Source organism: Rhinolophus hipposideros, assembly GCF_964194185.1.
Source record: "Rhinolophus hipposideros genome assembly, chromosome: 15".
NCBI classification, from domain to species: domain Eukaryota; kingdom Metazoa; phylum Chordata; class Mammalia; order Chiroptera; family Rhinolophidae; genus Rhinolophus; species Rhinolophus hipposideros.
The window spans coordinates 35,069,367-35,094,643 of record NC_138061.1 but is presented as its reverse complement, the minus strand read 5'-3'; the positions used below and the strand labels follow the sequence as shown (position 1 = coordinate 35,094,643).

At 33.6% G+C, this 25,277-nt stretch overlaps 1 protein-coding gene across 3 annotated transcripts in view; it reads right to left on the bottom strand.

Annotated features, from left to right (window-relative positions):
* Nucleotides 1-181: 181 nt before the first annotated feature.
* Nucleotides 182-25,277, bottom strand: part of PRKG1 (protein kinase cGMP-dependent 1) — a 1,143,489-nt gene continuing 1,118,393 nt past the window's right edge. For all 3 annotated transcript variants that reach the window (XM_081075399.1, XM_081075398.1, XM_081075400.1), the window contains 8 exons: nucleotides 23,657-23,796; nucleotides 22,613-22,702; nucleotides 11,944-12,085; nucleotides 10,504-10,667; nucleotides 6,730-6,852; nucleotides 6,584-6,646; nucleotides 5,136-5,202; nucleotides 182-1,731 (listed from right to left, as the gene is read on the bottom strand). In XM_081075399.1, the coding sequence (XP_080931525.1) occupies nucleotides 1,633-1,731; nucleotides 5,136-5,202; nucleotides 6,584-6,646; nucleotides 6,730-6,852; nucleotides 10,504-10,667; nucleotides 11,944-12,085; nucleotides 22,613-22,702; nucleotides 23,657-23,796 (888 nt within the window). In that variant the 3' untranslated portion in view covers nucleotides 182-1,632. The remainder of the gene's footprint in view (nucleotides 1,732-5,135; nucleotides 5,203-6,583; nucleotides 6,647-6,729; nucleotides 6,853-10,503; nucleotides 10,668-11,943; nucleotides 12,086-22,612; nucleotides 22,703-23,656; nucleotides 23,797-25,277) is intronic.

Below are 25,277 nucleotides of genomic sequence, written 5' to 3'. Positions count from 1 at the left end.
AAGTTTCCAAATAATTCTGCGACTTATGACAGCTAATAATAGTCAACTAGCCCGCCAACAAAGGACTCAGTTAAAATTGGTGATTCTTTTCCGCATGTGAAATGTAAATACATTTGATATTTGCAAATCTACCCTTTTCTAGGATTGTAATATTTTGTTCTTTTAGCTAAATTTTATTTTTAAGAAATCAGATTCCTGTTTTCCTCTCTACTTCCTTCCTACTTTCACATGCACATGGACTCATATCAGCTAACTTATGAAAAGGTAACCAATACCTGGCCAAGTTCTTGTCTTGGTCCCCGACCGCACATAAGTAAGATTTCTTATCTGGTAAATTGGTGAATCTCAATGATTTTGTGCTTTCTTTCTTTTTTTTTTATTATCATTTCCTTTTTCTTTTTCTTCTTTTTTTTTTTTTGGTTCAGGCCTAAGACAAGAAGCTAGTTCAAACAGGTTTTAAATCACCTTTCTCCCTCAACCCTAGACTATTGTATAAGTGAAATCTGACAGGAGTTTGGTTTGATAAATTTAGTGAAAATGCTCAAGTCTCTGGCTACACATGTAATGATTAGAATTTGTGTTGTCTGTTCAGACACTGACATTTACAGATGAAAGATATACATAGCACCTATATAGTTTTATATTTTTATTTTTTATTTTTTTGGATGAATCTTAATCCCTCTCCATCCCACCCCACCTTGACCCTAAGGATTCATTTTTATAAAAGGGAATATTTTAAACCTCAGTTTGAGGGTGTGTTAGGTAATAAATAAAAACCAATCGGCTGCTAGTCACTTATTTCCAGGACCATCTTTAAGCACACTATTTAAAAAAATATGAAATGGTTGTGAATTGCTTTTTTCCACTCTGTCATGCCAATTTATCAAAAAGAAACAAATACCATGCATGTTTTTTTTTTTGTTTTTTTGTTTTTTTTTTCCCAATCTTCTGTGAAAACGCATATATACCTGCTATGCGTTATGAATTTCAGAAGAATTCATAGCTGTTGTGCTTTTTGCATATCAATTTTTAAATCTGTCAGAAAGGAAAGGTGACATTCAGTCTCGTCATCAGCACTGCTGGGAATGAAATCATGAAACTTCTAGCACTGGTTTGAACTGTGACCAACAGATGCGTGGTCCTCTCTTGTACGGTATATACACCGGCCTGCGGTAATAGATCCTATGACCCTCACTTGAAGAAAGGGAAGAGCCCAGTTTTTGTACCATAGAAATCTATTGTACCCAATATATTATTTTTTGACTTCTTGAGAATTCTAGTAAGGTACAGACTCTTTAACTGGATTGAAGAGTTTCTTGCAGTCTTTCAAACTATAGTCAGAGCAAAGCGAGATCACTGCAACAATAGAAATCATCTCTTTACTGGTGAAAGGCTTTGCTTCAGGACCACCATGTCAACTGCAATTTTTAGGTTCAAACAGAAAACGTGTAAAGAGTACTATTGTCATCTAAGCAATAAGTCCTAATGCCACTGGAGTTACTGGAGCAGCATCGATCAAAGGCATCATGGTGACCCCGAGCACTAATCTTCTCTCTTTCCCTCAGGTTTGCTGGCAGCTGTATTTCAGAAAAAGCTGTCTTCAGCAAGGCAGAAGCAGGTAAGAGAAATACATTAGAAGTCTATGTCCCATCCTGAGTTGTCATCAGGTGGTGGTTCATCACTGTCCTCAGGGAAACTGTCAAAATTGCTTGTATCTGTGGGTGATGCAACCTAGAAATGAGAGAATGAACAGTAAAAAAATGTCTAATTTTTTTTTTTTAGTAAAATTTGATGCTAGATTTTAACATAGCACTCTTTATTCATTCCCTAATCAATGACTATTTTTTGAGTGTCTACTAGGTAGCACGTTTTGTGATTTGCTGTATGTGGTGGGTGACAGTGGTGACCAATATAGACATGGTTCTTGCCCTCATGGAGTTTATACTCTAGTAAGGAATAAATTGTGTGATTATAATTAGCTATAGACTTTTACAATTATTTGTTTTAAAGTTTGGTTAGTGTTGTAAAAAAAAAAAATACTAGGTGCCATGAGAGTATAAGTGTGATCATGGAAAGCCTCTCTGAAAAAGTATTATTTTACACTAAGATTCAGTGAGTTCAATAGCAAGGGCATAGCACACGCAAAGGTCCTGATGTGAGAGAGAGAGAGAGAGAGCTCCATGCTGTGACATAACCCAAACAGACCAACAAGGCTGTTGCATAAGGGTAGGAGAATGAGAAATAGGCAGGAGTCAGGTTATGTAGAGCTGTGTAGGCTATTGTAAGAATTTTGGGTAGTTAGTCTAAGCATAAGAAAAGCCATTTCCAAACTCAAGCAAAACTCCTGCAAATTTACTGGTCAAAATCCAATCTGTAGAGCATCAATAAAAGCAGTGAAGAAACAAACTTTAATTTCCGTCATATTCTATAATATTTAAAACCAACATTATATCGAATTTAATAGTACTGTTACATAAAAGGGGAACCCTGATAAATATAGGTCAGGATAATTTAGGCTTAATATTTACTCCTCTGAGATTCTCTTTCTACTCTTGTTCTAAAAATAAAACTTCATGAATGCAATTAGCACGTGTAATTTGAAACATAGTAATGACATTTTTTGTTTTGTGGATAAACATAAACATTAGCACAAAAATAAATCTTAGAAGTGGGGAGATTGTGTCTGTATGAAGAACGTTCTTGAGTTAGCTCAGAAAAAGAAAGTATATAAATGAAAGGCTCTGTACCACAAAGCAGCCCTCTCCCCCTTAGTTAAGATGTGGTATATTTTGTTAGGTGCAGTAGTGTATAAAAATATAAATGCAATGAATTGAAATCTATTTCAACTTATTATACTGTAAATACTTAGTCCCCTTAGTGGACTGGCTATTTAAGTGCTATATTTTTTTAAAAATGATATGTTAAGACAGTTAAGAAAAATATGTTTTCTTTTAGATCCTGATAAAAGGAAAAAAGAACACAGTTGCGCCAGGGGTGCTTTAAAGTAATATGGTGGCAATATTTCATCTTTTTTATGGCTGAGTAGCATTCCATTTCATATATGTACCACCTCTTCTTTATCCAATCATCCATCGAAGGACACTTTGGTTGTTTCCATATCTTGACCATTGTGAATAATGCTGCAATGAACATAGCTTATAGGGGTGCGTATGTCTTTACAAATAAGTGTTTTCCAATTTTGGGGCTACATACCCAGAAGAAGGGTGGCTGGGTCATATGGTAGCTTTACTCTATTTTTTGAGTAAAATCCTTCATACTAATTTTCATAGAGGCTTCACCAATTTACATCCCCACTAATACCAGTGTTCCCTTTTCTTCACATTCTCTACAACACTTATTTCTTGCCATAATAGCCATTCTAACAGGTGTGAGGTGGTATCTTATTGTGGTTTTGATTTGAATTTCCCTTGTAACTAGTGATGCTGAGCATCTTATCATATATCCATTGGCTATCTGTATGTCTTCTTTGGAAAAGTGTCTATTCACATTTACTGCCCTTTTTTATTGGAATTTTTTTTTTTAGAAGCTTGTTTGTTGAGTTGTATGAGTTATTTACATATGTAGAATATTAGCCCCTTATTGGAGGTCTTGCTTGCAAAATATCTTCACCCATTTAAATGGTTGCCTTTTTTGGTTGTTGTTGATGATTTCTTTTGCTATGAAGGAGCTTTTTAGCTTGATGTATTTCCATTCATTTTCTGTTGTTTTATTTTCCTTGCCTTTACGATCAAGTTCACAAAAATCCTTCTCAGACCAAGGTCCATAAGTTTAGTATCTATGTTTTCTTCTATGTATTTATTGTTTTAGATCTTATATTCAAGTCTTAAATTCATTTGAGTTAATTTTTGTGTATCATGTCACATAGCAGTCTAATTTCATTTTACATGTGGCTATCCAATTTTCCCAGCACCATTTATTAAAGAAGCTTTCCTTTCTCCATTTCTTTCCTTTCTTCCTTTGCACATTTTGGGCCCCTTTGTCAAAAATCAGTTGCCCATATTTGTGTTTATTTCGATTAATTTCTGGGCTCTCAATTCTGTTCCATTTGTCTGTGTATCTATTTTTCTGCTGATATACTCTTTTGATTATTATTGCTTTGTAGTACAGTTTGAAGTCGGGAAAAATAAAGTAATATGGGGGCAAGTGAGGAGGAACTATGTGGGGGCATAAATGAAACAATACTGGCCAGGAATTGATAGCTGTTGAAAATGGCTTTTGGACTGTTGACCAAAGCCATCCAGAAACCAGAGGGCCTATTGGCCAGACCCAACCAGAAACCAGAGGGCAAAGGAATACTTTAATGCATGATGGGTTTTGTTTTGTGGATAAAGGTAAACATTAAGTAAAGCATTTCCTGGCACAACTGTGTTTTTTTTATCCTTTTATCAGGATCTAAAGGAAAAACTTTTTTTTTCCTTAACTCTCTTAAGACATCCCTTTTTTTTTTTTTTTTTTTTAACAGCCAGTTTAATAGTCAGTTCACTAAGGGGACCAATGGGTTCGGCTCTTGGGGATGGAGCAAGTAGAGAGTGAACTGGTATCATAAACAGAAAGTAAACAGCACCTTGTCCTAATTCATCCAAGTATAATCATGTACACACTAAATTGTTAACAACTTCCTGTGTCTTATATACATAGATACACAAATTTAAAATATATGTATTCCTGGTAACCATTTATGAATATGATTAATTCATTAAAGTTTTTAATGTATTCTTTTTTTCTTGTGCAATGATTTATAAAGTCTATATATTATAGGAAGAAAAAAGAACGTGGTTTTTGGAGATTCATTATACTCTTCTGTCTACATCAGTACATAGTTAACACTTACCATACTAAAAGTCAACTTTTATCCATAAATAAAAGAAACTTAGAATGAATAGTTTAAAAAGATAATGGTAAAATTCATATACAAAATACGTATACAATATACACCATCCTTAACTAATCTGTTTTTAAGCATGGGTTTTAGATTTCATTATTTTACTGTGATACCTTCCCTATAGTTTATTTAATCTGATCATAGAATCAAACTTTAAAAATAACAGGTGTTTGATGACTGACATAAACACTGTCCCGTGTGTCACACAATGCAAACTGGAAAGTCTACTTACAGTTGGTATTATAGGAGGTGTCAAGGTGCCTTTTCTTAAGCCTTCCCAATTAAAGCCCTCAAACCATCTAGGAAAGGAAAAACAAAACGTAGAGAGTTAAAGGCATTTTATTTCAACTAAAACCTTCTCATCATAACGTATATGACGTTCATGACTGACGGAAAGCAGGGAGGCAAATATCTCCAATGTGACAAAAAGGTTTCCTATTGCTGATTTTTTTCTGTTAGCTTATTTTGTGGAATGCATACTTAAAAAAAAATCTGTCAAAGTTTTAAATGCCAATTAGAAAGCACCTCCTTTTCATTCTAGTAATTTCAGTCATAATATCTGTATGACCTTTTTCCGACACTGTCATTATAACTTAATAAATGCCATAATATGCTTGGCCTTGTGCCATACAGGATATTTTATTTTAAGGAGGTAGATAAAATCAGAGCATAAAAAGTCAGGAGAGAAAATTATCTTTCCATCCTTGCCATTGATACAGTAGGTAGTCTCAGGAGTTTTCACGTCACTGTATTGGTCACTACATATCCCATTCCACCACCACCATCCATTTTTGTCCTACTTTAATATTAGGTTGGTGCAAAAGTAATTGTGGTTTTTTGCAATTTTTAACCTTTAAACCGCGATTACTTTTGCACAAACTTAACACAATGGAGGTATTTTGTGTACAGCTTTTCTGTGAAAATGAGGACTCAAAAAATATGAAGGTTTTGTTGTCATTGTTATTGTTGTTTGGTTGTTTATTTTGTTTTTGTCTTTGAAAGAGTTCACCATTAGCAAATGCTTACATTAAATACTTAGCAGACTTTTCAGATATGCATAAATATTTTGCTAAATAAGTTCCTCTGGTAGGGATGTGAACCTCCTATGAATGTTACAGAAACAGTCTAATAGAGACACATTAATTTGGTCTTAGTTTAGCCTTAGAACATCCAGATAATATGGATGGGTATGGTCTGATATTTAAGATGCCACTATTATTTAAAACAGAGACTGTACTCTGTACCTTTTCGTTTTTCTTTCTTTCTCATATCATCTAATTAGGAAATGGATGGGAAAATATATTTTGGGTCTAGTCTAGGAAATGAGGCATGATATGGTGGAGCACTTTTGTTTTTAATATTCTGGTAGGGAATAGAATCCAGAATTAAAGTACACATTTCCTCCTTGTACCAGGGAGAAAAACATGCTAGTTATTGTGAGTTGGGAGAAAGTGACTTCGGGGAAGTGTTGTTTGGCATGTCACAGAGTCAGATGTATCTAAATAAAGTCCCAGACATACACCCAGAAGGGCCTTTAATAAAAAGGCTAACTAGTTTGCATCTCTCGTTAGATGTACCTATGAGATAATTATATCAGTTATACAACTCCTAACTTAAAAAAACAAGCTTGTCAGGTTTTCTGAACTCTCAAACTTAAAATTATAAGGAAAGAATACTTACTTGTGCTTTTGAATGTCTTTTACTCCGTTTTTCAAATTCCCTAATCTTTCTGATGGATTATCCCTACAAATAAAATAATAATTGATAAGGAATCTATTTTTTTCCACATTATAAACCTCCACAAATAACGTGGTTGAAATGCTTACCTGCATAGTTTTTTAATTAAATTAGCAGCATTTTTGGCAATCTTCTTTGGAAATTCTATCATGTCGATCCCCCTCAATATGATATTGTAGGTTTTCATAGGATCTGGGCCTGAGAAAGGTGGGCTACAAGAACGAGAGACATGAAAAGACATCGCACTTTTATTTGCTAAATAAGAAAACTTAAAACACTCCACAAATGACATCAATATTTATTCGGGGCTTCTATTAGGAGTGATAATGGAATAAAACTTGATGAATAGCAAAACACTGTGGCAACCTTTCCAAGTAAATCACTTAGCAAAATATAAATGGGTTAAGTTTGTCTGCTGTTCCCCTCATTTCTTTTTATGGCAGATGCCTAACCCTCTTGCTTTCCTTGGTCATTCAAGATGACTCTTCTACTTTCTGGCCCTTTCTCATATGGTACTTACAATCTCACTGATTACCCTTGATGAAATCTGAAACTATTAGAATGGGCTACAAGAACATCAGTGATAGGACTCCATGTCATGGGATGAGCCAGCTACAAACAATGAGCTGCTTAAAATAGAGAGTAGTAGATTTGCTTGTGTTGAGAACTGTTATGGTATCTGCCTTGAACTTTTGTCCTAATTTTCTGCCACAGTACTTTTTACTTAGTTTAATATGCCATTAGCTAGTAATTACCTATACATTTTAAATCACTTTAAAAAATGTATAAACATGCAATTCTATTTAATATTCTCTTAGAATTTAAGAATTTCCTCTTTATGATGTTATGATTGAATATTCTCTTTACTCTCTTAACTTGGCAATTTTAATTTTTACTTTAAAAATGAGCAAAAACCACATCTTAGATTTTTGTTGCCAATTTAATTTTTTCTAATTTATATTTTTGCTGTTGTATTTGTTTATTTTAGACAACAAAAATCATTTAATCAGGGTAACTTTGTGTTTTTAATAAGCACTGCATATTCAGTCTAAGATATTCATGCAATATACAGAACATACAAAATTACTTAGAAGTAACAATCATTCAACACCCAAAAATGTTAATAGTAATTAACACTGTTAAATATAATTTTACACATTTCTCTATGTAGATGGAGAGACAGGATTATACTATATATGCTTTTTAAAATAAAAATGTATTCAATTTGATTTTACTTTAAATTACTCTGAGGATTATTATAAAAATGAAAAAAAGCTAAATTTCAAATATGTGCTTCTTCACCAACAATATTAATTCCTAAAGAATTAAGAAAACATTTTTAACTTTGAATTTGTAGTTTTTTGTAATGACATAACTCAAAAAAAATATTACTTAAGATTTCTAATTATGAATGATGAAAAAAAGGTATTCCTATAGTTATTCCAATCTTCTGTCTCTCACCTTAGCATTACTTTAAGATTTCCAAAGATTACAACATTTTCATTTTGTTCAATAACTAAAATTAAATTAATCTAAGTACTAATTAATCAGCAAATATATTCTCACATTCAGTATGTTGTCTTTTTGTTTTGTTGATAGTTCCCTTCACTGTGCAGAGAAGCTGTATAGTTTGATGAAGTCCCACTTGTTAATTTACTTTTGTTTCCTGTGCTTGAGGTGATATACTCAAAAAGACATTACTCAGACTGATGTCACATAGTTACTACCAATGTTTTCTTCTAGAAGTTTTACGGTTTCAAGCCTTAAACTTAAGTCTTTAATCCATTATAAGTTTACTTTTGTATATGTTGTAAGAAAGTGGTCCAGTTTTATATTTTTTCATGTATCTGTACAGTTTTCCCATCATCCTTTGCTGAACAGATTGTCATTTTTCCATTGTATATTCTTATCTCCTTTGTCATAAATTAGTTGACCGTATAAGCAAGGGTTTTCTTTCTGGGCTTTCTTTATTCTGTTTTGATAGGGATTACACTGAATCTCTAGATTGCTTTGGATAGTACGGTCATTTTAATGATACTAACCTTTCCAATCCATGGGCATGGTATATCCTTCCATTTATTTGTGTCTCCCTCGCTTTTTTTTTTTTTTTTAATGTCTTATAGGTTTCCTAGTACAGGTCTTTTACCTTCTTGGTTAAATTTATTCCTAGGCATTTTATCCTTTTGAATGCAGTTATAAATGGGAATAAGTGATTGTAAAAAAAATTTCAATGCATAAGGAGAAATAGAAATTACCATTGTTAACATTTTAATCTAGTTACTTATGGTCATCATTTTAATTCTTAGGCAATACTGAGTTTTCTTCCATTCATTATATGATTTGTTTTTATAGCAATTCAAAAAACACAAGAAAGATTATCTAGCTGTCTATCTACCTATCCACATATATTGCATATATGTCAAATTCAACCTTCTGTATTGTCCAAATCTTTTATATCTTTACATGTCTACTTACTTGATTTGTCATATATTCAAAACTGTTTACCTTTCTGTGTAGAAGGTAAATATTGACCAGAATTGGGTTAGGTCACAGAAAATCTATTTGAAGTCAACATAGAAGCTTCAAGAGTAATAATGTAAAATATCTACAAATAAAAGTAAAAGCACAGTTTAACTATCCCTGGCAATGGTAGGAGTAGCCGTTAGCATTTATGGGGTGCTTCATATATTCACTGAATCCTCATAAAGAACTCATAGGCTAAAGTTCCCAAGTCTTCCATTAATTTTTATAGCTGACTTCATGCTTATCCTTTTAATTCCACAGCCTTTACTCTGTTCTAGGCTCTCAGCTTTCTAGAGCTAAATTATTGAAATGATGTCCAAACTAGCCTCCCCATCCATCTTCCAATTTTCCCTACACATTTCTGCTAGCTATTTTTACTTAAATGACACAACACATGTCACCCCTTTGTCAGAAAACACTCAGTGATACTCTCTCTGGATGGAGTCCAAACACTAAAGTGCAGCAATCATGATCCTTGAAAGGTGACTAATTGATTTTCCATCATTTTTTAACATGGACCTTCTTCATGTCTTTGCCCACAACTGCCCCTCTATTTAAGCTAAATCTATCTGCTGGCAATGCTTTTCCCTTGCTTGCTCTCTGCATGCTTCCTGTAGGGCCCTGCTTCTAAAGCCACTCTGGACAAACCTAGTCTTCTTCTGAACTCTGTAGATCTTAATGGCCCTACTCTCATTGTCCTGAGTGCATGACTTGGTAGTATATTTGTTTTGCTTTTTCTTGAAAAGTTTAGTTTGTTTTGTATATGGCAGTATCCACAGTTTTTTTTTTTAATTTGCTGATGACTATAATATCATTACATAAAAGACCTAAAAAGCATCCAAATTTCATTTGGATATAACAATTTCTAACAGTTTCATATATGTGTGTGTATATATGTGTGTGTGTGTGTGTGTGTGTGTATATACATACACACACACACACACACACACACACACACACACACACATATATATATATATACATGTAGTTGACCCTAGCTATTTTTATATGACTATCATCTCCCTTACTTTATTGTTGGCTCAATGACTATGCACAGAAATCTCATGGAAGGACATCAGATCATTCCACATTCACATATGTATAAAGAATTAGCAATAATGAGACCAAAAGTTGATGTTGATGTTGATGATGTTGCCCTTATCTGACTCATTTTAGACTTTTGCTTGAGGAACTTCTGGTCATTTGCATAACTAATTGAAGTGTGGTAACAAGATATGGTGACACGTACATTAATACAGTCTAATCAGAGTGACAAAGGCAGGGGTGTGTAGCTGTTTTGTTGGCCTATTTTCATGGGCAGTCTCTATCAACGTCCATACCTGCCAGTCAGAAGTTCATACATTAGGATTCCCAGTGACCAATAGTCGGCTGAAATGTCATGGCCTTTGTTCAGGATGATCTCTGGGGCTACATACTCTGGAGTCCCACAAAAAGTCCATGTTTTCTTTCCAAATCCTATTTTCTTTGCAAAGCCAAAATCAACCTTACAAAGAGAAAAAAACAAGATATTTCAAGCCACTTATGATTAAGCTTAAAATCAGAAGTTACTCTGCTGAGGTACACCATAATAATAAGAAAATAAAAACAGATGTAATGTTAGTTGTTATAGTCCTGTCTTCTAAAAGGAGTCATCTATATTTCAAACAAACAAAGCCTCCCTGATCAAACTCGGTTATAATGGGAAAGTTGAAACCTAAGCAGAGAATGAAATTCACATCATTAAAAAAATAAAGGCAAACCTTTCCTTCTGGAAACACTCCATTTTTCCTTCTTTTAGGCCAATGAAGGTTGGGACATATAAAATAATCTCTCCTTGGCTCAAAAGTTACAAAAGACCAGTTGGACCAATTTGACATATTTTCCAGGATATACATGATTTCTGCTAGATTTAAGAAATTTAACAATTCTTTTAGTATTAATTGAGAAGCCACTTTACTGCTGAAGGAGCTAAGTAACAAATTATGGGACCAATGACTCTGCTTCTGATAAACACAGAGAAAATGGAAATGTTTCCTTTGTTTTTCTAGAAACCTTTTGAAGAAGGAGGCTCAAATGCAGATAATCTATTTTTCTAAAACAATTTGGTGGAGAATATAAATAATGAATCGCCATTTATTTGATTTCTTTGAAAAACCACATGCTGAATAAGTATTCTGAAAATTTAAAAATTGAGTCAGGCACTGACAGATTCAAAGCCCACAAAAGTTCTGCATTTTAAAACAAGAGAACTTTCTACAGTAAATCTTTAGAGCCCTTCAACAAATTTTAAAAATTACTACTACTACTACTACTACTACTACTACTACTACTACTACTGCTACTACTACTACTACTACTATTAACATGATCTGGATAACATTACCTGCAAAGCCCATTTTTCTCCATTTGCATTATTCTCAAATCTAAAATATTAAAATGATTTATGGTTTCCCATAATGTAAATACCCATTACCTTTGTATGGCAGGAAACCAGCTAGAAAAAGAACTATGAAGCTCTTCTAGGACTTACGAACGCATGTCAGAAAGCATGAGTGCACTGAAGCATGTTTTGCCAGGATATTATTAATTCATACCTAGCCAATTTAATTTCTCATAACTTTTGTTCAACTTGAAAGAATAGTTAGTTGAAAATAGTAACACTAAAACCTGCTTTTAAGAATAGTTATAATATGTAAAAAGGAACATAAGATTTTAATGTTAGCAAATAAACACAGTTTCATAAACCAATAGGGCAGAAATCATGTGTGAAACACACTGACCAGTTTGGCATAACCTCGGTGATCTAGGATGAGATTTTCTGGCTTGAGGTCCCTGTAAATGATTCCTTTGGAATGCAGATAGGCAAAAGCCTCTACCACACATGCTGTGTAAAATCTGGTTGTAGAATCTTCAAATGAACCTCTGAGATACAAAACATAGAATAAACAGTATATAAGAAGTTAGCTTCTTGAATAAGGTTTTATTTCTTCTTTCACTATATTTCTGTACCAAAATTTGACCCCAGAGACCAATATCCTACTGGACAAATGTCATATGAAAACCCCATTGCACTGGGTTTTCAAAAGCATTTGAGGATTAAGTCAAGGAATTCTTTGCCCTTGTGAATAAGATAGTTCAATCTAACTTCCTGAAAACACTGAAGAGTTCAATGACACACCATATTTTGTGTACTTGGTTTAGACTTCCTCTAAACAGCTCATCTACAAGGGCATATATACAGCGGTGGGCAGAAGAGAGATGAATCCTATTTTGGAGCTTGTCTATAGAGGGGTGTTTTTTAAAGGAGAGTTTATGGGTTTAGTCATAGTTATTCTTAGAGGGCCCGTTGTTGAATCTTTATAAATAATATAGATATGGTTCATGCGAATGTGATTAAAAGTTAATGTTTCAAAGGGCCACTTGGGAAGTAAGCTGTGATGCTATAATTATATCAAAATCAAAGTATTCTGTTTTTGAAACTTCTGTCAGCAAGACAAACAAAATGCATTTCCTACACTGCTGCCTTCTTATTGGAAAGAAAAGATGAAGCTAAAAGATGATTAGAAGGAAAAAGATAATTGGATGGGAACGTTTATTAGTAAACTTAATTACGATATTTAACAAGAACGCTCTCTCTCTTTGTGTCTCTATCTGTCTGGATCTCTCGTGTATCTATTTAATGAAATAATAATAAAAGAAGAAAACCTTAGCATCCAAGGTTAACTGCTTGGTTCTAGGCCAGACGCTTTATACTTACAAAATAAACAAAAAAAATTTTCATGGAAATCCTTAAAAAACAAACTATTTTTTCCCCCTCATTTTCCTCATTAGTAAACACAATTTAATCATTTCATAATAATCGAAGAACGATAGTGTGAGCATGAGCCTTTTAGGTGGCCAAGATGTAACATGAGAAAAGCATTCAGGTGGTTTTAGGCAGTGTATAACAAAGGGTGGCCCCAGAATTTGCTTTCATGAGAACGACTGATAATCAGTTTGCATTTGGTGGCATTTGCTTCTTTTTCAATACTGAGGAGTAAAGTCAGACAAACTGAGAAGTGGAACATGGCTGCTATTTTACAAAATTAGTAAGTAAATCCTAGGCTAAATCAGCGACCTTTCAGGTCATTTTTTAAAGAAATATATAGTGTCTTCCAGAAAGGCATAGGCTTCATTTCAACTACTAATGTCTCTTGAGTTGTCACTGAAATAATTAGTTCTTCTCCCCCAAACTACCTTTCTTTTGTACAATTTAAGGCATGATGAGAGCTCTTCTTCTAGATATAAGACTCTTAGCTATAATGACTAAGATTCTAATATCTCTCTTAAACAATATTTGAATGAAACAACTGTGAATTATAAGGACAAGAAAAAGTTGCTTTGAGAAGACTTGCATCTTTATTAGGAAATGAAGGATACCCTTTATGCTACAATTATCTTCTGACGCGGAGCTAATTTTGCAGAGCTCAGGATATATAGTATTATGTATTAGGAAAGGGATTAGGATTAGAGTACCTTTAAGGTCCTTTCTTCTTTACCCTTAATTATGTTTGTCTATTGAGAGCAGTATATTTCTTTCAATGGGAGATATTATTTTCCTTAAATAGTAAGTATCTGTAATAGATCATTATAGATCTATGTAGATCTAAAATATAAATATCTATTATAATAGAAAATAGATCCTTAACATAGAGTTTTAACCACCTGAGTGTAGTATGACTTCAGTCCTGCTCCATGGAAGGCATGGCAAAGCAGAAGCAAAACCCAAGCAAAATAAAACAGTACATGGAATATAGCCTTGACTTATTTCACATTACATGTCTTACTTTAGGAATAAGACTTATTTCCTTATATAAGGAAATCAATTACTTCCTTGTATCAGGACTGTCTAATTGTAATTTGGGTGGGCCTTTTTGAAAGCCTACAAACTCTTAATTATTACTAGAAAAGATAATTTCTGCACTTGTGACTTTGCGCAATATATCTCCATTCCCTTAATATTCAGTTGTTAATGGAACAAAATGGACAACTGCTTTGTTAATAAACATTTATGTGAGAGGTCAATTTCTCATGAAATCTCTGCTGAATGGTATTCATACATATATTCTGAATAAACTGATTATTAGCAGCAAGATAAAAAATTCTTAATACAACTCAAATTCATCAAAGAAGGCTATAGATTAGGAATATGCACTCTGAAGCAAGAGTCCTTGGCTCAAATCTGGGTTCCATTTACTGTGCAACTAACTATATCTCTCTGGGTCTTCTGTGCAAAATTATGTTAATTAGAAACGTTCTCATTGGGTGGTCATGAGCATACAAGAACTGATGCATGTATTTAGATGAGTACCTGGAACACAACTGGTACTTAATAAATAGTAGCCATTATAATTGAGCATCAAAAAAGTCTTCTTTAGCTACTGTGTCTTAATTCAGGAAAAATGACAGCTATAGGACAGATCTGAAGTCTTTTGGGAATGGGAGTGGGGAGAAGGGAATTTACAACACTAATAATCACTGTTATTGAAGTATTTGCTACTGCTCACTCCCAAGGCTAACTTCTGCGAGTCAGCTCTGCAGTCTTCTGCTGATCTCTGTTTCTTTTACTTTTTCCACGCTTCTTACAAATGTATGGGCAAAAATTTTCCTTTTATTGCCTGCCAATAAAAATCCGTCCTTTTTCCACCAGGAAGTGAATGAACCACAAATCATATATCTTTGGGTCTTCAGTTCTTGACAGCCCTGTTTATTTGTTCCAAGGTTTTTCTGGTTCTGAGCCATTTGGGAATTTGGAGGGTTATAGAAAGCTGGTTTCCTTTCCTTCAACATATCTATATTGAGAATCTCACATATATAAATATATTTGTAAATGATTTTAAAAATTAAACAAAAAGCTTGTCTCAAATCTGTTTCTGGGTATGTGACAAATCACTACTAATTAGGAACATAAAATGTATACCAGCAACACAGTTTCATTATGAAACATTTGCTGTAGGTAATTTCAGGATTTTAAAATACTCTTTTAGAAAGCAATCACAATGCATAGCATTAGGATGACTCAAAATGAAAAATTACTATCAGAATTGAAAATGACAATATAAATTTGATCTAAAATATTAATGAAAGTTTGTTTTATCAACAGTTAAAAAGTTGTTTAAAGAAATAAATCACTGCCCTATGTAGCTCTTCAAAATAATAAATTATGCACTGACAGTTGTGTTATTTCATTTTAAACAAGTAAGGGATAGGGCCTTATGCCTTTTTTGGGGGGAATGGGTAGTTGTTTTAGCTAGGTGGCAGTATATAACAGCTATTTGACTGAAAGAATTAAAGGAAAGAATTATGTATACTTATTGATAGACTCAAATTAAAATTTAATCACAATGTTTCATCCACTTGTCATAAATTGAGTCCTAAAATGGCAGAATGTAGCCAACTATCTCTTACCAAAAGATCAGTTCCATCTTTTCATTGACTACTAACAATAATCATTAATGAATGTATAAACATAAAGTGTCTTACAACCTGTGCAGGTTTCTTTCCAATTGTAAAGTTCAACTGGAGGGCTAAATTGTTATGCAACTGGGTTCATTTTCTTGAAATACTTTTATCTTTTATTAGATTATCTAATATGGAATTTAAACAATCACCCACTGTAGGACTTCTGGTAAAGATGGCAAAGTAGGCAAATGCTGTGCTCTCCTCCACCCATGATCACATACAAATTAAAACCGTATAGAAAAACCATCCTTGAGAACCACCTGAAGACAAGCTGAACAGAAGTCCTATAACTAAGGATATAAAGGAGCAGCAACAATGAGACTTGTAGGAGGGGTGGAGATGCCAAATGTGCTATTCCCACACCCACGTCTGGCAATTAAGAATTGGGAAAAACATATTAGCTGCAGAGGTTCCCCCCTAGGAGTGAGGGTTCACTGCCCCACATCTGGCTCCCCATGCTGGGCACCAGTGCTGGGAAGAGGAGTCCCTACATATCTGTCTGTGAAAACAAGCAGGGAATTGCCTGTGAGTATTATGAAGGGCTGCTTGAATCCCAGACATTCTTCTTGAGGGACCACACACAGATTCTTTCACTCATAGACTGACTCTTGATTGAAAACCTCCTTGAAGAAATAATGACTGAAAAGTTCCCTAACCTGCCTAAGGAAATAGACATGCAAGTCCAGGAAGCAAAGAGAGTCCCAAATAAGAGGAACATAAACAGGCCCACATCAAGACACATCATAATTAAAATGGCAAAGGTTAAAAAGAAAGAAAAAATATTAAAAGTGGAAAAAAAAAAACCACCACCACCAAAACAGTTATGTGTAAGGGGGCTCCCATATGACAGCCAGCTGATTTCTCCACAGAAACTTTGCAGGCCAGAAGGGAGTAGGACAAAATACTCAAAGTGATGAAAAGCAAGGACCTACAACCAAGATTACCCTACCCATCAAAGTTGTCTTTTAGAATTGAAAAGAAATAAAGAGTTTCCCAGACAAGAAAAAAAGTAAGAGTTAGTCATCAATAAACCAGTATCACAAGAAATGTTAAAGGAACATCTTTAAGTAGAAAAGAAAAAAAGCTAAAATATGAATAAGAAAAATATTGGGGAAAAAAGAAAATCTCATTGACAAAGCTAACCAGTAAAAGCAGTGGATCAACCTTCTATAAAAACAGTACAAAGGTTAAAAGTAGGCAAATTATTTGTAATTGCAACAATAAATTAAGGGATACACAAACATACACAAAAGAAGTAAAAAATAATGTCAAAAACATCAATGTGGAATGGGTGACTAAAAATGGTACTGATTTTAGAACATATTTGAACTTAAGCAATGATAAACTTAAAATGGACTGCTATAAACATAGCTTGGTATATCTGAAGCACATGGGAACCACAAACCAAAAATCTATTAAGAGACATACAAGAAATACAGAAAAAGGAATCCAAACCTAACACTATAGAAAGCCATTGACATACAAGAGAAGAGAGCAAGACAATAAGGAAGGTACAGAGAAGAACCACAAAAACAACCAGAAAACAATAAAATGGCAATAACTACATACCTATCAATAGATTACTTATACAGACAACCTGAAGATTTTCATCAAAAAATATTGAAACCAATAGACAAATTCAGTAAAGTAGTAGGGTATAAAGTTAATACTGAGAAGTTTATTGCATTTTTACATTAAAAAGAGAATGTAAGAAAATATCCCATTTACAATTGCATCAAATATAATAAAATATCTAGGAATAAATTTACCAAGGAGATAAAAGAACTGTACTTTGTAAACTATAAGACATTGAAGGAAGAAACTGAAGAAAGAAGATACAAATAAATGGAAAGCTGTACCGAGTTCATGGATAGGAAACATTAACATTGTTAAAATGTCCATACTACTCAAAGCAATCTCTATATTCAATGCAATCCCTATCAAAATATGAATGGCATTTTTCATAGAACTATAACAAATCATCCTAAAATGTATATGGAGCTACAAAAAGATCCTGAATAGCCAAAGCAATCTTGAGAAAGAAGAACAAAGTTGGACGTATCACACTCCCTAATTTCAAACTAAAAGGCCATAGTAACCAAAACAGCATGCTACTAGCATAAAAACAAACATATAGATTAATGGAACAGAATCAAGTGCCCAGAAACAAACACACACCTATGTGGTCAATTGCTCTATGACAAAGGAGGCAAAAATATACAATGGGGTCAAGACAAAGACAGTTTCTTCAATAAATGGTGTTGGGAAATTTGGAGATATGTATGCAAAATAGTTAAACTAGACGACTTTCCTACATCATATACAAGAATAAACACAAAATGGATTAAAAAGTTAAATGTAAGACCCAAAACCATACAACTCTTGAAGAAAACATAGGCAATAATTCTTTGACATTACTCTTAGCAACATTTTTTTGGATATGACTCCACATATAGGGGAAACAAGAAAAAATAAAGAAATGGAAATACATCAACTAAAAAGATTTTCACAGTGAAGGAAACCATCATCAAAATGAAAAGTCAACCTCCTGAATGGGAGAAGATATTCACTAATGATACATCTGATAAAGGGTTAATATCCAAAATATATGAGGAACTTATATAAGTACACACACACACACACACACACACACACACACACACACACATCCTATTAAAAAATGGGCAGAGGGCCAAAACAGACATTTCTCCAAAGAGAACACATACAGATTGCCAATAGACATATATAAAGATGCTCAATGTCACTAATCATCACAATGAGATATCACCTCATTGAGATATCACCTCATACCTGTCAGAATAGCTTTCATCAATAAATCAAGAAACAACAAGTGTTGAAGAAGATGTGGAGAAAACGCAATCCTTGTGTGCTGTTGGTGGGATTGCAAATTGGTGCAGCCACTATAGAAAACAGTATGAAGGTTCCTCAAAAAATTAAAAATATGACTACTATATGACCAACAACCCCACTTCTGGTTATTTATCTGAAGAAATACAAAACACTAACTCAAAAAGTTATAATCATCTCTATTTCCTGCAGCGCTATTTACAATAGCCAAGATATGGAAGTAACCTAAGTGCCCTTCACTAGACGATTGGATAAAGAAGATACATTACATATATACAATGGAATATTACTTGGCCATAAAAAATTAAATATTACCATTGTGACAACATGGATGGACCTAGAGGGTATGATTCTCAGTGAAATAAGTCAGACTAAAAAAGACCATATGATATCACTTACATTTGGAATCTAAAGAACAAAATAAATGAAAAAACAAAACAGAAATAGATTCATAGATACAGAGAACAAATTGATGGTTACCAGATGAGAGGGGGGTAAGGGAACTGGGTGAAAAATGTGAAAGGATTAAGAAGTACAAATTGTCAATTATAAAAAGTCACATGGATGTAAGTACATGATAAGCAATATAGTCAATAATATAATAACTATGTATTGTGTCAGTTGGGTACTCGACATATTGGGGTGATCACTTTGTAAGTTGTGTAAATGTCTAACCCCTATGTTGTACACCTGAAACTAATATAATATTTCATGTCAAGCATAATTGAAAAAAAATAGGAAAAATTAATAATGACCATCCACAAAATTGCTGGAATCAAGGAAAATGAACATAGAAAGTTACTAGCTAGCCCATAAAACACATCCAGGAGGAGATACAATCAAAAGCGAGATGTGCAGGATTTGAAAATTATGGTTTCTGAAGAGGTTATTTAAGATATTCAGAGGAAAAATTAACATACACATTAAATAATTCTAATTAAGTAAAGAGTTGAAATGTTAAATTTCATTACATTAGAATAGGTATTAAATACTAATATGAACATATAATATATAAATGCTAATTTCATATATTTTATATATACTAATATAAATACATATACATTTTTTATCATAGTTACCATTTATGTTTTTAAAGAAGTTGCAGGGGTTGCCAATTATTTAAATATTATGGAGGGAATAGTTTGTACCAAACTATTCCAAATAATGGAACAGAATTTGTGGAAAACAAAGTTACAAACTAGAAAATAAATCATAATAGCTAACAAAGAATAAAAAGGTAAAAAATTCTAACAATATAGTTCATATCTCAAAAATAAGAAAATATTTACTAGTCTTCAAATCCTGTTTGTATATATGGTATCATTTTAATTCTTACTTCTTGACAACAAATAAAAACTGCTCTGTGTTCTGTTTCTGTGCTGATGAGGAGAAAGTGAGAGACAGCAAATGGTTGTCTCAGCTACTAAGTGAGAGAAGGAGCATGTCTGTTGTTATCTGGAGACTTCCTGAGCTAAATCCCTGAGGCTCAGAGGTATTACCACATCAGTAAAGAATAAGGTCACACAAGCCTCTCTTTAAATTAACCCAAATACATTTTCTTTATGCTTCTAGAATAGCTTTTCCCTTACCGCTTCTTTCCTCGGACACAAAAAGAAAATTGAATGAATTGAACAATATGGTTTGTTTTGACTATGGATATTTCAATATACACTGTAACTAATACCATACTTTCCTTTTTGATTTCTTTTTGTTTCTTTCTAACAATTAACCTTTAGGATTTTCAGCCGCAATGTAAACAATGAGAAAGCTAGTCAATGGCAATATTAATTGGAGCCTGGATATCCAAAACTATACTTTCCCCCAGCAAGTTCTTAAGTACAAAAATAAAAGTCTCAGAATAAAAGCATTAAGGCTACATTTATATATAAGAAAGAAAGTTGGCAGAAGATAGTGATTCTGAGGTGATTTTATATATAATAGTTCCATTGCTTTTAATGTTGACACTTCCGCCCTTCTGAATCTTTAGCAAGGATTAGGTAGCTGCCATTTTCCAGATCATGCCCCTTTTGGAGTATTTCATATATTGGGGGAATCCAGCAACTGTGTACCCCAAACCACAGGGATGATAAAAGGGAGGAAAATGGAAAGGATCAAAAAGTAGCCTGGTGGAGGTAGAAAAAGGATCATCCGTTGATATTTTGCCTCCATCATTTTCTCCCAAGATAAGCTGCTTCATAATAGCAACTTCAGGCTGCCCTGACAAATCAAAATAAATCTCACTCAGAAGACTTGGCTAGCATTTGTGAACCAACAAAATGCAAACTCAAGTTAAAAAGGGAGAAACAGGAAATAATGTTTTCTTTCAAAAAATAAGTTGAAGTTTGATGCCTATGTAAGATTGATGCCTCATGAGTGGACTTGAGATCAACTTTTATTATTGTTTGTTGTTGTCTGGTTAAAGATGTTTAATAGAAGTTTAAAATAGCTGTTCCTCTTTTTATGTAGCTTATTATTGCTTTCTTGTTTACTTCCAACTGTAAATCTTCTCCTAGTCTAATTAGAACAAAGTAAAGAAGAGATTTCAAATAAATCAATGGATTGAAAGATTAGGTCAAAAATAATATAGTAGAGCCACATTAGGATAAACTAGACATGAACTCACAAATCAGAATATTAACTTTGTGCAACATGTTGCCTGTAAGTTTTGAAAAGTGATAACATATCTGTTTTGTTTATCATCGTATCCCCAGCCTCTATCACAATACCTGGCATATAATTTGTATTCAAATATTAACTAACAATAATGTAAATAATACACTATAATATCATAGCCTAGTACAGATGTTAACCCTATCCCCTCATGCCAATATGATGATATTCCTTGTATGCTTATTTACCTTAAACTTAAGACATGAAACAAAATATCAGTGTAATAGGGCACAATAAGGTAAAAAGAAGTCCATTTGACATGTACAAATAAGGCAATGAGAATAAAAGTCCTGCAAGGACAGTGTTTACAAAGATAAAAGGTACCATAAGAACACAATTAGAAATGAGACTTTAAATCAATAGCTTTTAAAAAACCATTTGTTCTATTCTGGGATATCTACAAAGTAACAAATTATCAAAAAATAGCATGGCTTTCTGGGACCGTTATGGCTGTGTATAGTAGTTTCAGAAAGATGTTACCCAATGAAGAATGTTAGGGGTAAGACTATAACGAAGACAAAAGGAAAGATTCCAAAGTTGAATGCTCAACGAAGGATGACTTTTGAATGCTCAACGAAGTTGAATGCTCAACGAAGAATGACTTTTGAATGTTATTGTTATTAGATTATTAGTAGGAAATTATCAAAAGATCATTCTCAGGAAAATAAAATTATGGACTTTTTTTTAAGTAAATGTTTAGGGTTGGTAATGATCTCCCGAGATATTGTATAGAAATTAATTTTGCATAATTAAAAGGAACAAATCAGCACTAACTAGACCAAATTACTCTCCCTGAAAGTACAAAAAGAAGTAAATCTAAATTAGATTGTTTACATGAATAAGTGGATTATAAGTGAATTCATTTTTTGTGACGACCAGCCAAAGCCTGAAAGGGAAGCCTGGAAACTTTTGCTAATTTTGAAACCAAAGAATAATGTAAAGGTAGAGGAAACAAGTTACTTTAGATAAAAATATTCTCAGTGTTAGGAAAGGCAGAGGGACCATCTGGGAAAACAAATGGAGCAATTAAACTGATAATTAATTCAGATTGCAACTACAAAATAACTCTCTCCTCATGTTACAGCAATGAATTGAATTCTAGGTATATAGTTGTTTGATTAATCAAAATTAAGATAAACTGAGGTCTGTGTATATACCTCACTAGGTATCATTTTTATGGTGGACTAAGCCTATATCATTAGTTACAAATCTGCAACAGGGTGACTTTCATATTTACAGTAAATTACATGTGTGTAGAGGGCTGTGCCCCGTATTACTTTACATTTTGAAATACAATCATATGTAAAATATAAATGTAATTTTTATACTTTTTAAAATTGACTCGTTTTACAGCCCATCATAGTCAACTACATTTTTAGAGACATGATAGAAATGTCTTAAAACTCCTACCTATCCCTGAGAATGGTCCAGAGCTCTCCACCTAGGCAAGCTTCCATCAACATATATAAATATTTGCTGTCCTTAAATGTTCGGTATAGTCTGTGAATTGCAAACAAGAAAACATAGGTTATAAACATGATTGTCTTTTAAAAGCGTGTAAGTGTTTTGAGTACTATGATTATAGTCTTATTCTCAATATGCCAAACTTGAGATGTTATTAAAAATATAAGAGAGATCTGAATTTGCAAATACAGAAAAGGAGACAATGGCTCATGACTAAGACCTACACACCTTATGGGGCTAGTCTCTCCTTTGAAGTGGATTAATCCCAGTGATTATGGACAAAGAGGGCTTCTCGGGATTTCTCTAATTCCAATTTGACTGATATTTCAAGCATGGACTCTTGAGCAATATTTAGTGGTTATAAACATACAGTGTACTCAGATATAAAATAGGTTACACTTTACAAATATAGATATATGAAATTTGTGCGTTATTCACTTAAATTCATATTATACCCTGTTTTCAGCAAGTGCCATGGGCAAATTAACTAGAAAAGCTTCTTCTGTATTCAAAAATTCCCCATTATCTTCTTATTAGTGCTCTGAATATCCTGAGATGGAATAGTCATTTAACTTTTTAAAATATTTTTTAAACTACTCAAATACTTAAAGAAAAAATAAAATAGTTTGATTTTTGGTATTTTGTCTTTCTGGTACCAGGGGTCTATGGAGTTTTGGAGTAAAAGAGAGGATAAAAATGGAATGGTAGACATTCTGGTATCTCCTTTGGGAAAAACATATGCTTTTTCCCAAAGCATATGTAGATGTCCCAAAGCACAGCATCTAATTCTCTTTAAAAAAAAACAAAACAAACAAAAAAATCAAGTCTTGTTTCCCCCCTCTCCCCCAAACAAAACTTTCTTAAAATCTAGTTACAAAATATGTTTCTTTGTGTGAAGGAAATGTGTAATGGTGAGTGCAAGTGGCAGAGGCTTTTGTGGTTGATTTCTACTTGGTACTGGGCACTTCAGCCACAGCGCAGGAGCTTTACCTCACTATGAAGTCAGAATGAGCCCCCTGCATGATTTGCTTCTCCGAGCGGATGTGTTCCTGCTGTCTTGTATCCACAATGTGGCGTTTCTTGAGAATCTTCATTGCAAAGGTTTTGGATTCTTCACTTTTCAACTGGACCTTAGAGAATGGCAGAAGGGATTAAGTGTGAAAAAGCCCATAGAGGTAATAGGATAGAACGCATTCTCATCCCCGAATTAACAGGTGCATGGAACACTGAAATGACACCCCAACCATCACCCAAGTTACAGAATAAATCCTTGTTGGACCTGGGTTTAAAATCCAGGCCTCACAACTGTTGTCCAGTCTCATTCCACTGGATCAGATGAATTTTAACTTAACTGGAATCACAATTCATGGTGTGCCCGTTTGAATTAGAAGAGGGGGAATGTACTTGATTTTCATTATATTATTTCATTTTATATGTGTTTGAGTATACTTTATAGTTTTTCTCCTTCCATCGAAAAATAGAAATGAAAACTAACTTCTCCAATTTTGATTGAAGTGAGTATAACAAAGGTCAAATCACATGGGCTTTTATGCTCTTCCTGCTTAGTCGTGGTCCACAAACATTTCGAAAGTTATAAAATTCCTTGACAGACCACTGTCTCTGCTGAGACTGCAGAAGTCTGTACTGTTTTCTCTTCTCTTTTTACCTTCCAGTTTTTCCCTTTCCCCCAGTTAAAAAAAGAAAACAATTGTAACGAGATTCTTTTCAAGAGATTTTGTAGACTATTTATTTTCTTCTTCTTCTTCTCAAATATGCATGATGACTTTAATCCTTTCGGCTCTCAACACTTAATCCTTTGATAAACTAATTTGGGAGACCTAAACTGTACCTTGATGTCCCCAATGCCTCCATGCCTCTGTCACAGCCCCACATAGACCCTCGTAGTTCTGGATTCAGTCAGGCTACTGGCCTGTGTTTATGCTTTAAAAAAATTCAACAAGGTGATTTGTAAGGAAAAGAAGAGAGATAATAGAGCTAATCACTTAATAATAATTGGAAACAGTTATCATCTCGTGTTCTCCAACAACATTCCTCAAGATAATACCAAACAGCCCACGTCATTCAGAACTAATGAAAGCCTTGAGGAAATAATGTGACAAGCTGTTTCTGGTTTTTAGCTGAAATATTGCTGTCCCTTCTTTAGCTGTGAATCATTTATGGTTAATCTGCAGGGATAACAACGTTCTTAAGGGTCTTGTTCATGCACACATATATAGATTGAATTCAGTCCAAGGGGACATTAAGTTACGTAGAACACAACATGAGAACACTTCAAATAAGTGAGTCTCGTTCGCTGCCAGCATCTGTGAATCTGCATGACAGGTTAGAGGGAAAGCTAGATAATTGAAAATGCCATAAGCCAAAGGCATTCTACTCTGATGGTGAAACTCTTTACAATGAAAGATTACTATAATACAAATGAGTTCAGTTGTAGCTCATAATGCAACACAGAATGTGAAAACCTGCTTCTAAAAGATATTTGGATAGATAGGAACGATGGCATGAAAAATGAGCAGTGTTACTCTACAATGCAGAGAAAAAACAGTATCATATTCCATCTTTAGAGTCTTAGCTAAATGAAGACGCTTGT